The sequence below is a fragment of the Cibotium barometz genome, chromosome 5 (assembly GCF_041138505.1).
Source record: "Cibotium barometz isolate CiBa-2024 chromosome 5, ASM4113850v1, whole genome shotgun sequence".
NCBI lineage: Eukaryota > Viridiplantae > Streptophyta > Polypodiopsida > Cyatheales > Cibotiaceae > Cibotium > Cibotium barometz.
The window spans coordinates 33,204,883-33,216,637 of record NC_141050.1 but is presented as its reverse complement, the minus strand read 5'-3'; the positions used below and the strand labels follow the sequence as shown (position 1 = coordinate 33,216,637).

The 11,755-nt window shown below is 39.2% G+C and overlaps 1 protein-coding gene across 1 annotated transcript; it reads right to left on the bottom strand.

Moving 5' to 3' along the window:
* Positions 1-1,756: 1,756 nt before the first annotated feature.
* On the bottom strand, positions 1,757-3,025 carry LOC147638377 (uncharacterized). Its single transcript, XM_086795590.1, has 2 exons — positions 2,667-3,025; positions 1,757-2,550 (listed from the first exon to the last, which is right to left on the bottom strand). The coding sequence occupies exons 1-2, from the start codon at positions 2,916-2,918 to the stop codon at positions 2,044-2,046; spliced, it is 759 nt and encodes a 252-aa protein (XP_086651716.1). The 5' UTR covers positions 2,919-3,025; the 3' UTR covers positions 1,757-2,043.
* Between the last annotated feature and the right edge of the window lie 8,730 nt (positions 3,026-11,755).

Below are 11,755 nucleotides of genomic sequence, written 5' to 3'. Positions count from 1 at the left end.
TGTAACATATCTCCAGTATCTTGATGAAGATCATTATCACCACACGCATCTTTAAGAAAGGTCTTGTAATGAACTAACAAAGATTACTTATAGCAGTAATATTATATAATGAATTAACAGTTAATGAAAAAAATCAAACAATAGATACACTCTAATAAGAATAACTTATAACCAAAAAAATGAATAGAAAACAAACCTTGCTACATGAATTCTTCGCTTGAGAGCACCACCACCAATTGTAAGTGTCTGAATGTTGTTCATTGTCCTCTTTCGCTCTCTGAACCCCCCCATGGATGTGCTCTTCATACGCAAGATTATATCCTGTAACTTCAAGATTTGGTCATCTTTCTCTTTGTCCTCTCTGTAGTTGTAAAATATTATTTTTTATACAATTTTAAGAGCTTGTTACACATTACTCAAAGTGACTTGCAAGCTATGAATTTGTGAGTTTAGAAATTGAACCTTCCATGCATCACATATACTTAAGCGTTTGCAATATCCAAGGAGCCCATAAAATGAATGAGGATAGGTCTATGAAAGATGGAGAGAAATTTGAAGAAAAATCATTAAGATATAAATACCCATCAACCCAAAAGATCCACATTACAATGACCCTACTATCTTCTTTTTTGCTTCTCTTGTACGTTTAGACGTTCTTTTTTGATAGGTGCATATTCATTCAAGATGTAAATATGCAAGTCTACCTTCCTCACTCGTGATAAATTTGAGGTGTTTGTTATTTCTGAGTACCATAGTAGACATAATGGAATATGGTAAGTAGCTTGGATCCCGAAGAGAAGCTTGAAAAAGAAACCTACTCCAATGAGAGAAAGGCTTGGGAGAGAAAGAATGAGAGAGAGAGAGAGAGAGAGAGAGAGAGAGAATCTTTTAGTTGTTAAGTCGGATAAAAAGGAGATGTGATAGTAATCAATGAAAATGATTTTTAAATTAAACTTTTTATGTTTTAAGCATTTAAAAGTTAAAAAATAAAAAAACGTAAGTTTTTCTTATCTTTTAATAACTATTGATTTAGAATTTATGAAAACTTCAAAAACTCAATGAAAGTGTATGATACGTTATTTTTAGGACCAAAAGTAGACTTCATTATGACTATCTCCTTAAACCTCAAAAAAATAAGTCTTAGTTTCTTAAAATTAAGGATTCTTACAAGACCCTTTTTATGCTCAAATGCTCCCTAATGTTAGGGTACATTCTTTAAAAACAAAGCTTGTTGATTTGATGGCTGGGATTTATTTTCCCAAGACCACGGTGTGTAAAAGGTCTTAAATAGAATTCCTTCAAGAAATTATGAAGCAAACACTTCAAAGCAAGGTTTGGAAAAAGATAGATTCTACTTAACCTAGAACTTGTTCAAATTTATGCTGAGCTTACTCAAGTTTGTGAGAGGAGTACAATCTTCTTCAAAATTTATATTTTGCAGAATTTATAGAGAAATGCCGTCTCATAAAATGTATTTCCCAAACACTGCTGCAAAGAGAGTGGGACGTGGGCTGGGAGTGTTAACTGTGTCAAACGAAGAAAAAGTCTCTAGAAGTGCGGAATAAGCTCTATAAAATAGACGAGGGTGGCGAAGCTAATTATGGTAGAGCTATTCTCATTCCGACCTTCTAAGTGAAATGAAATCTCTGTGCGTGAGCATGGAGGAGAGAGAGGGGAGGGACGCGGGGGCGAGGGGGTGAGAAATGCTATCAGATTGTAGCATTAAAAAGCATTTCGTAGAAGATGATTGATTAGCTGCTGTTCAGTGTATATCACTCTATTAAACAAAGGATAAGTTAGGGAAATACAACTCGGACAAAATCACGGCCTTAGAAACGTCATTTACTAAATGAGCGTACCGAGGAGGGGCATTGTCTCTCAGGTGAGAAAACGTGAGTACAACGTGAAGGATCAACACTACGTCGACCATGCCGTCCCCTATTTGCAGACGTAGTGATATGCTCCGCAAGAAGAATAGCTCTTACTGAAATCACAAGCTTGCAATGATCATGGATCTGCCGGCGACTCTTGCAGTGCTAGATATTACGTCCACTTTGCCCTTTTGGCCACCGGTTGCAAGAAATCGAGGGCGACACAGCTCCCACAGTTGGGGCATCGGGGATCTCTTCTCGACAACATCACAAACATGAGGCATTTGACACACCCCACGGTCATCATCTCTGGAGTATCCAGAGCTATGGCTTTCTCTACTTTGCTAACAGAGTGACCACGCAATCCACCGAGACTAACAGGAAGTTTGACGTATTCAGGATCGACATCGACGAGCGAGGCTGGGTCCTGTTGCGGCGGCGAGTTCAAGTCGACTGTCGAGTGCAGGCCCAGGCTGCTGAGTGTACTGGCGTCGCTCAGTGAGAGAATGCCGCTCTTTGCTGAAGATCGCCTCTCGTCTGGGCGCAAATAAGGACGGACGTTAATCTCCGGGACATTAAGAGACGAGTTGAGGTCGGCTGGTGGAAAGCGTGGCTGCCGTCTAGGGTCGGAAGAAGAGCTGCGTCCGTTATTGCGATTGAGGTAATATATCTTGCCCGTCTGCAGATCGAAGGCTTTATAGTTATGGAGACGTTGATCAGCATATTGCCGTAATGTAAGAGAGACAGACATAACACAAACACAAACGCGGAGACCTTATAGAACACACCACCCACCTTGAGGTCGAGGCACTTCTCCCAGCCTACAGGAAGCGGGGCTTCGAGGTCGAGCTCGTGAGGTTCAAGGGACTTGCAGCAATCGGAGGAGGATCCACCCAATAAGTCGAGCGTCTCAATGGAGCTGCTGGAGCTGCTACGATCGACTTGGCCAAGCATGAGCTCAAGCATACGCTGGCTATCGTCGTCCCAACCTCGTTTCTTGCTGGGTTCGGGCATGTCTTTCCAGCCAGCTACGACGAAGGCAGCCATGCACAAGGGGAAAGACCTCAACAGAAGGTGAGGGTAGTGAAACAGGAGGGTGAGGAAGAGAGAGAGAGAGAGAGAGGCAGGTGGTAGACTGTTGTAGGCAAATCTTAAAAGCTTCTTCAGCGACATCTTCAGTGGGAGAGGCGTGGGAAAAGGGACCGGTGGTGGGGTGAGCAAGCATTGAACTGGCAAGGCATTGAAGGCGGACCGCTGGGCTCTTGCCAGCCCCATTCATTTGCGCAGTAAAGGCTTGCTTGGTTGAGGGCAGGCCGCAGGCCCGCAGCATAGTAGCATACCATAAGTTCCATAACTTCGAAATCCAGTTCCTGCATGACCACTGACCACATCAAATGATCAAAACGCACATGAAATTCAACTCTAGATTGCAGTCGGATCAACGTAAAAACGGTAAAAGCAACGTAAAATGGTGGGCGAAAGCACCTTCAGCTTCTGCCGTGGATCTGCAAACGTTGCCTGCCGGCCGGCCAGGGCCAGGCCCCTCACCGTGTCACGCAAACAGAGTCAGGAAGCCGGACTCAGCACTGCGCGACGAGGACAGGCTGGCCGCGGCTCTACGTAGAATCTTACCCCATGCAAAAATCTGCAGATTTTTTATTTTCGCCCTCCACGATTTTGCCACCGGGAATTCGAATTTTGAACCCTTATTTTTTTTTCATCAGCAGTGATTCAGCACGCCCGCACGTTTACGCTGCGCCGTCAGTGACCTAACTCTATACTTCCTCCTTTAGGTTCTCCGACGCGCTTTACGATGGCGTCCTATCTTTTTTAAGAGTCTCCCAACCACTCCTGCAGCAGATCCTTTAAATCTTGGCCATTATGATAAGTATCCATCTCTACGCTGCCCTCATTTAATATCTGCTCTGTTCTAAGCGCCTGTTCACGCGAGTCCAAACCAAGAGTATTCGGTCGCTATTTTTGATTCACCTGGTTTACAATCGCACGGCACAAGGTACCACCCACACAAACAGTGACCACCATCGATTCACAAGCCTTGGACTACGGAAGAGATGGTTGCAGCTTGTGGTGGTACCAACCAGACGTTGCAGAGGGCCAATTTAGTGACCAATATATCTATTGAATGTGATTGCAAGTTACCATTAAAAATACCGAAAAGTGGTCGCCTGTATGTAGGACCCCCTTTTGTTTTTGCATAAATCAGAATCCTACCAAAGAGTTGTATTCTAACAGGGGTCTCTCTCTCTCTCTCTTTCTCTCTCTCTCTCTCTCTCTCTCACACACACACACACACAAACTAAAGAGATAGGTAATAAAATATTAGCAATTCCTCTCTCATATACATTGAGATGATTAATGGTCCAACCAAAAGATTTTGACCATGTTCAAATGTTACCAAGGGATTCCAACTTCCAAAAACTTGATTTGGGAACTTTTATGTTCATAGTCTTTTGTTGGTTGGATTCCAACTTGACTCACTGCCTATATAGCAACACAAAGGCACCACCTGTTATTATTGCAACTTGTCTCTCAAATCCCTCCCCTTACAGTTGGGTGCTCTTTCACTCTCCACTTGGTGTTCCATCGATATGCATGGCCTATTAGTTTGGTTGATTCTTGAGTGCCATGATGTGCAACTTGCTAATTCTTGAGTGCCATCGATGTGCAGCTTGCTAATTCTTAAGGCATTAGTGGTGTGCTTGCATTCATGAGAGGTATTTATAAATACATAAGTTTTATTTTTCATGTGTATTTAATTGTGCACGTTGTTAAACATACATGAGAGACCTCGTCCATGAATTTTATCTTGTTTACAAACCGTAACAATAAAAATGATAAACAATAATTTGTAAAGTAAAAAGTATTACACATGTTTAGACAAATGTATCTCTGCAATGTCTTCAGTCGTTATATTTTAGAAGCATCTCTACCATGTTGTAAACCATATGAACAATGTCTATACATCTTAGGCATGAAGCTTCTATTATAAGGAAACTGAGAAATAATACTAAGCCTATGCAAAAAAGCTAAAACCAACAAATTCCTTGGGTCACTTACTCTTAGGCGATCTAATGTGAGAAAAGGCTTATGAAATATAAAAGCAAATTCCTTATGTTCAATAAGATTCATTTTCATTCATGCAATAGAATTGAGTGTTCTCTCTACTGTCCTCCCCATCCTTTTGTAACCCTTTATGACTGTACATGGGCATGTCATTGCTCAAGGTTTGGGAATGCAATGCCCTTTTCTATATCTTGTGGTATCACCATGATACCACCCATACATTCCTTACCAATTTGAAACTCCCTAGTATGTTGTCTAGGAAATATGAATAAAATCTTGCATAAAGGGAATGAAATGGCCTTATCCCAGACTTTCACATACTAAAACCTGTCTCTATATACCTGAGATGACATCAAAGAATAACTCTTTTCAAGTACATCATTAGAAAATAATTTAAATTATTGGCACCTTTCTAATGATAACTATCCAATAAACACAATAAAGTTGGGGTAGAAAAATAACTCACCTAGATACATAAGCAACTATGTATCTAAGTTGGAATATGTACAAGAGTATAAAGAACATACTCCAAAATTACGTGCAAAAAACTAGCAAACCCTACCTTCAAAGCACATGATATTATCCAAAAGATCAAAAGATCCTCATAAAACCATGGATAAAAGCATAGAAGCACCTCGAATCCATGAAAACCATAGTTAATTATAAAAATCAATGCATGCCATCTAATGGTCATTAATCATGCCAAAAGAAGCATTAAAATTGGTGGCCAGCTCATCAATTCGGAGTATATGAATGCGGTGTTATTTAAGCAAAACCAAGCATAAACTCATCTACCCATCCACACCCGAGCCCAAGGAATGCACACATGAATTACAATGAAGTACCTCATACCTTAACCTTGATGTCCCATACCACCAAGAGGTATGACTCCAATCTAGCAGCATGTAGCTGTAGTGTGAAATGGCATGAGAGTAGATACAATCCTCTACACAAGAGAACATAACATAACCTAGCCTCTCTTGAGTGTGCCCCATGTCCCTATTATATAGGAGGGTCCTCAAGTGACTCTTGACTCTCCATTTCCCAGGTGTGACCCTTGGATGCCTGACCCTAACTCAACCCTTAAGGTTAGTCCTAACCCATGCTCCACTAGACCTTGTTCCCATGCTCCACTAGACCTTGTTCCCATGCTCCCATGCTGACAAGCCTAATGTGGGTTAGCCTCCTAGCATATACACATATAATGTGCACATAACACGTGTAGAGGCCTTGTTTTTTTAATAGCAGACCGTCTATACACGAATGCGAGCCTTCGGACAAGGGCCCTATAGACCTCTGATGGGGTTGATATTTTATCTAGGAGGTGTTCCATGATACTTATATATACACATAAAATTAGTGCTCATTCTGATAAGGAAAACTATTTTTAAAAATTAAAAAGTATTAAATTTATGTATTGAGCTAATTTAGAAAATATATAAATTTTCATCTATAAGTATGGAAGTAAGCCTCATTCCACCTTATTTCTCATCTTTCATTTCTCTCTCTCACCTCCAAGAGCATGGCTTGCACCAAGCAAACTGCTAGGAGAGTCTGGCCCCCCAAGGTGGGACGTGGAGTACCCCTCGTCCAACCACCACGGCAGTAACATCGCAAGCATAGGTGGAGGCCTGGCACTGTGGCTCTTTGTGAGATTAGGAAATTCCAAAAGACGGTGAACTTGCTCATACCGAAGCTCTTCTTCCAATGTGTGGTATGAGAGATCATGAAGGATCTGCAAGACCATCATGATAGGAGGTTCTAGGTTTGCGTAGCATCAAGTCCACTACCTATGGTGGATAGGTAAAGCTTTGGAGGCACTCCAGGAGGCTGCGGAGGCATACCTAGTGGACATTTTTGGTGACACGGTGTTTGTAGCTGTCCATGCAAAGAGGGACACCATCAATGAAAAGGACATGTAGTTGGTACGACGCATGCGACACTGGAGAGATCCTTTCGGGCAAGGATCTTTAGTTTTATTTTTGTATATCTCGCATGAATGTGATTCTCAAAAGCTCTGTGAAGCTCGATGTGTATCTTTAAATTTTTTCTCTCTTATCTTGTGTTGCAAATAAGTCTCTTTTAATTTGAGTTTATATAATTTGTTGATTTATATGCATCTTCGAATGGATACAATTTTTATTTGAGTTACGTGTGTAATTTGAATTTATTTACTTAAGTCAACTAATAAAATACATAACAAGACACATATTAAACAAAAAACTCTGCAACCTAAATTTATATTCATAGCATAAAAAATTACATAGTCATCTCAAAACATAGTCATCAAAGTTACATAATCATCATAGCTATATCCTAGGCTTCTTACTACTAGGCTCTCCAGACTCTAAAGCCACCTTGATGGCTGGAATCAAAACATGGAACCCTTCAAGCTCTATCTTGATGACAGTGGGATCCTGTATCCTCTCGCAACAATGCCACGAGTCACCACAGAATGTAAAGGCCCTGACCTTTGAGTCGAGAACAAGTAAAGTAACTTTGAACGTCGAAGTAGATTGATTTAGTCGGAATAAGTTTGAATGTAGCAAAGTGCTTTAATCTTCAAAAAGTTCTCCGCATACCCCGGAGAGCAAGTCTTGTGGAAGACTATCACATCATTGGTAAGTTTGCCAATGTACTCCTGAGTGTAGAGCCTTGAACCCTTCCTTGGCCCCCAGATCTTCCACTATGCCTCGATGCAAATTCATCAAGATACACAATTTCCTGTAAACCAATAAAATTGATGTCAACATCGATCATGTAATGCATGGGAAAGGATGTTATTTTTTTTAGAATGGCCCTAAATTTGATATTTAGGGCCTCTAGGGCATGTAGACTCCACATGTACGATCCCATGCCCATCAGAAGCTGGGAAGTGCACTGTCTAAAGGCTCACGTGGGAAGCCCTGATTTTGTAGATTCAGGGCTTCCCATGCAAGCCTTTAGATAGTGCACTTCCCAGCCTCTGATGGTGGGCATAGGATCATACATGTGGGGCCTACATACCCTAAAGGCCCTAAATATCAAATCTAGGGAGCAAATAGTAAAAGGAGATACCTTTTCTACTTCATCAAGCTCCTTCTACAAGGGTGCCTCCAGATCTGCTCCTGGAATGGGTCTGCTATCGTCCAGCTGGACACAGGTGTCGCATGCTATGGTCGAGGTCCAAAGAGTTCATTCTGCAAGTGCTCGAACTCTTCATCTAAGATCTCATATTGAGGAGCTGCATCCTCAATCTGCTTTCTGGAGACGGCAATGAGAGCATAGATATCATCTACACTACTTTCATCATATTGCCCTACCTCATCAACCTGTGGTGGGCCTTCTTGGTAATCAAAGTCCAAGAAATCATCACTAGCATCTCGCACAAGTATACTATATAGTTCCTCCTCCCTCAAGTCCAAGAGCTCCAACACATCCTGCATGAGGAGGTACTCCACTCCTTCGATGGTGATGGCACTCAATGAAGCTAGTGGTGGGTCGTGACTTTGGGTTTTATCAAGCCAGATGGATGCAAGCACCATGTGAGAGCTCTATGCGGCGTCAACGAGACGGGGTCTAGAGTGGTCTCCTCTGGCTCTGTGTCTATGTATTCCACTAGAGGGAAATCCAAGATGTCATCATCCTCTGGCTCTTGAACATCAGAGTTCAAGATGTAAATGGCAAAAGCAATATCTCACTCAATGAGATCGAGTGGGATGTGCTCTTCATAGGAGGTTGGGGGACAGTGGTAGTGTGGAAATCTTGTTCGACATGAGCTAGAGCCCTATTCACCGCCTTCTTGTGGTTGGATCCACTCTTCATGTTGAAGAGGAACTCCAAAGGAATCCAACTCAAGGTGGAATTTGGGATAGAGTAGGTGAAATCGTCGTTTGCATCGCAAAATGCAGCTATAGTAAGGTGGAGTTTGGGTCTAAGGTGGAGATGACAGCCTCGAGGGCTAAACTCTTGCTGCAAAACCTAGGGTAGATCTAGTCCCCAAGGTGAATCCACGCGGCGAAAGAAGGGGAGATGACCATGATGGGTAGTGGGGAGAGCTAACACACAAAGGGAGAGCTAGAGAATAGATAGTATAAATGAGTTTGATCTATAACTTATACTCATATTTATACTTACACTTAAATTTATAATAATTTTAATAAATTTATACTTGTGTTTATTATATTACTTACAAATATCTATAAACTTATTTTTATTTTTATACCTTATGTTTATACTCTAGTAAATAACGGACACTTCATTAAAATATAATAAATAATAAATCATACTTCTATTTCACGTTACATTATATTATTATTATTATTATTATTATATTATATTATTTACATAGTTACTTATATTATTATTTGAACTTAAATATATACTTAAAGTTATATTCATTTTTAAACTTATATCTATAGACTTAAAAATTAATGACACTTCATTAAAATATAACAAATCATAAAAATATATTTATATTTCTAGTATAATTAATTATATTATTATTTATTTATATTTATATTTACGATTGTACTTACTTATACTTATCATTATTTTCTTATATATTAAAGGGTTTGAAACACAGTAGACTTAAAAAACCACAACACTTTATGAAAATGAAGAAAAATTAAATTTACAATACTTTTAGAGAAACAACTTCTTGTATTCACTTGGAAGAATAAGAATTACATTAACTCCACAATCTCAAGGATGTGTGGAGCAATACACTCCTTGCATGTTTTGCAATGTTCACATCGACTCTCAACCTTCCTACCATCTAACTTAAAATAGAAATTACAAGGGGGATTATTGGACATAAGTTGGATTTCTTATCTCAGAAAACTAAGGGACCAATGACTCTCTACATTAATGCTAAAAGGGTCACGACCCTCCCAAAGAATAACCACATCAATGAGTGTTAAATGCCTGCCATCTCGCATGTCTTGGTCCAAGCTGATCCACTCCCCTCATAGAAGTCGCCACCTCCTATACTTGAAGCGAATGAACAAAGTTTGTCTTACAATGAAGTACCAGTCATAAAAAACAAACAACAATTAACATGAAAACATAAAATCAACATTCAACATTCAACATTCAACAATCAACAATTAGTGTCTTGCAATGAAGTACTTATGAATGAAAACCATTAACAATCAATAGAAGTGCAATCTTACCTAAAGGTAACATCTGACACAGCAATTCTGTGTCAGATGTTACCTAAAGGTAACATCTGACACAATAATTCTGTACTCAATAATATCATCGCTAGTGAAACGCACTTTCCCATTATTTAATGTCATTTTATTTCTTGCAATCCGTGAACGCATGTTTGGTTTTTTGTCTCAAAAGCTGATTACTCACCCAATTAACTGAGTCATCCAATCCTCAGATGGGCACTTGCATTGATAAGTAATCTTAGTTTTCTTGACTACTTCACAGGATCCAAACAAATGTGCAAACAAACCAAATGGTACAAACCAGCTTAGATGCACATCTCTAGAGCCTGTGGATGTCTTATTATTAGGCTTATGTCTCTAGAGATATAAACTTACTGTTAGGCTTGTGTTTTTCACTGAAGTTCATGATGCAATAAAATCTCTTTATGCATATAAACATGTTAAATGAAAGCCTCTGTTATTGTACTCATACCATTTGTGCGTCTCCTGAACTCTATGATTCTACCTTTCCATTGCTTTTGTTGGGGTCTGTGACATCTTTGAGCTTGACCTTAAAATTGCCACGAGTACTTTGGTCGCATTAAAATCCAATTTAACTTATTGTACCTGATCAGGGATCCAGTTACCTTTATCATATCTCTTGTTAAACACCTCCACTCTGTTAATATTACTGATATTCCTCCTCCTTGAAGACATCTAAATTAATAAAGCTAGACTGCATGATTAATAAATATATATGTTAGATTGTAAGTAACAATTAAAGATTAAAACAACAAGAAATAAATAGCAACTTACTGCTTTGATTTACACAACCTTGTTGCTTCTATGAAAATAAACATAAACACATCAAGACAAAACATTAACAAACCCTAAACCTATGATCATTACTCACATCAAGGCAGAACATAGACAAACCCTAAACCTATGATCATTATTGTTGTATTTTATGCCACTTGAAATCATTACTGTGCAGAGAAGATTGTATTTTATGCCACTTGAAATCATTACTGTGTAGAGAAGATTGTAATCAACAAATAAAGATTAAAACAACAAGAAATAAATAGCAACTTACTGCTCACAACCTTGTTGCTCTTGTGAAAATAAACATCAACACATCGAGACAAAACATAAACAAATCATAAACCTATGTCATTACTGTGGTATTTTATGCCACTTCAAATCATTACTATGTAAAGAAGATTGTAAGCAACAAATAAAGATTAAAACAATAAGAAATAAACAGCAACTTACTGCTTTGATTTACATAACCTTGTTGCTCACCTTGCTCCCGTGAAAATAAACGTGAAAATAACCAGCAACACATCAAGAAAAAACATAAACAAATCCTAAACCTATGATCATTACTCATATAAAGACAAAACATAGAAAAACCCTAAATATATGATAATTACTCACAAGAATTTGATGCCACTTCACATCAAGATAGCTATCTGTGGTGGTGTAAAGAAGAGAAAGTTCATGTGAGAAAACGGGTATAACTCACAGACGTTTTATCCAAATGAGATGAAATTTTAGGAGAGCTATGGTGGAGAACAACATACTTGTAAATTTTCATGAAGAAAGAACCAGAGTTGCAAAAGATATGGTGAAATTGAATTTCGCCAAAAAGGGGGGATAATGAAA

Excerpts from the sequence above, each read along its gene's own strand:
- LOC147638377 (XM_086795590.1), bottom strand. The coding sequence starts at position 2,918 with ATGGCTGCCTTCGTCGTAGCTGGCTGGAAAGACATGCCCGAACCCAGC. Across the intron at positions 2,551-2,666 it reads AGAAGTGCCTCGACCTCAAG|ACGGGCAAGATATATTACCT; the intron begins GTGGGTGGTGTG and ends TTCGATCTGCAG.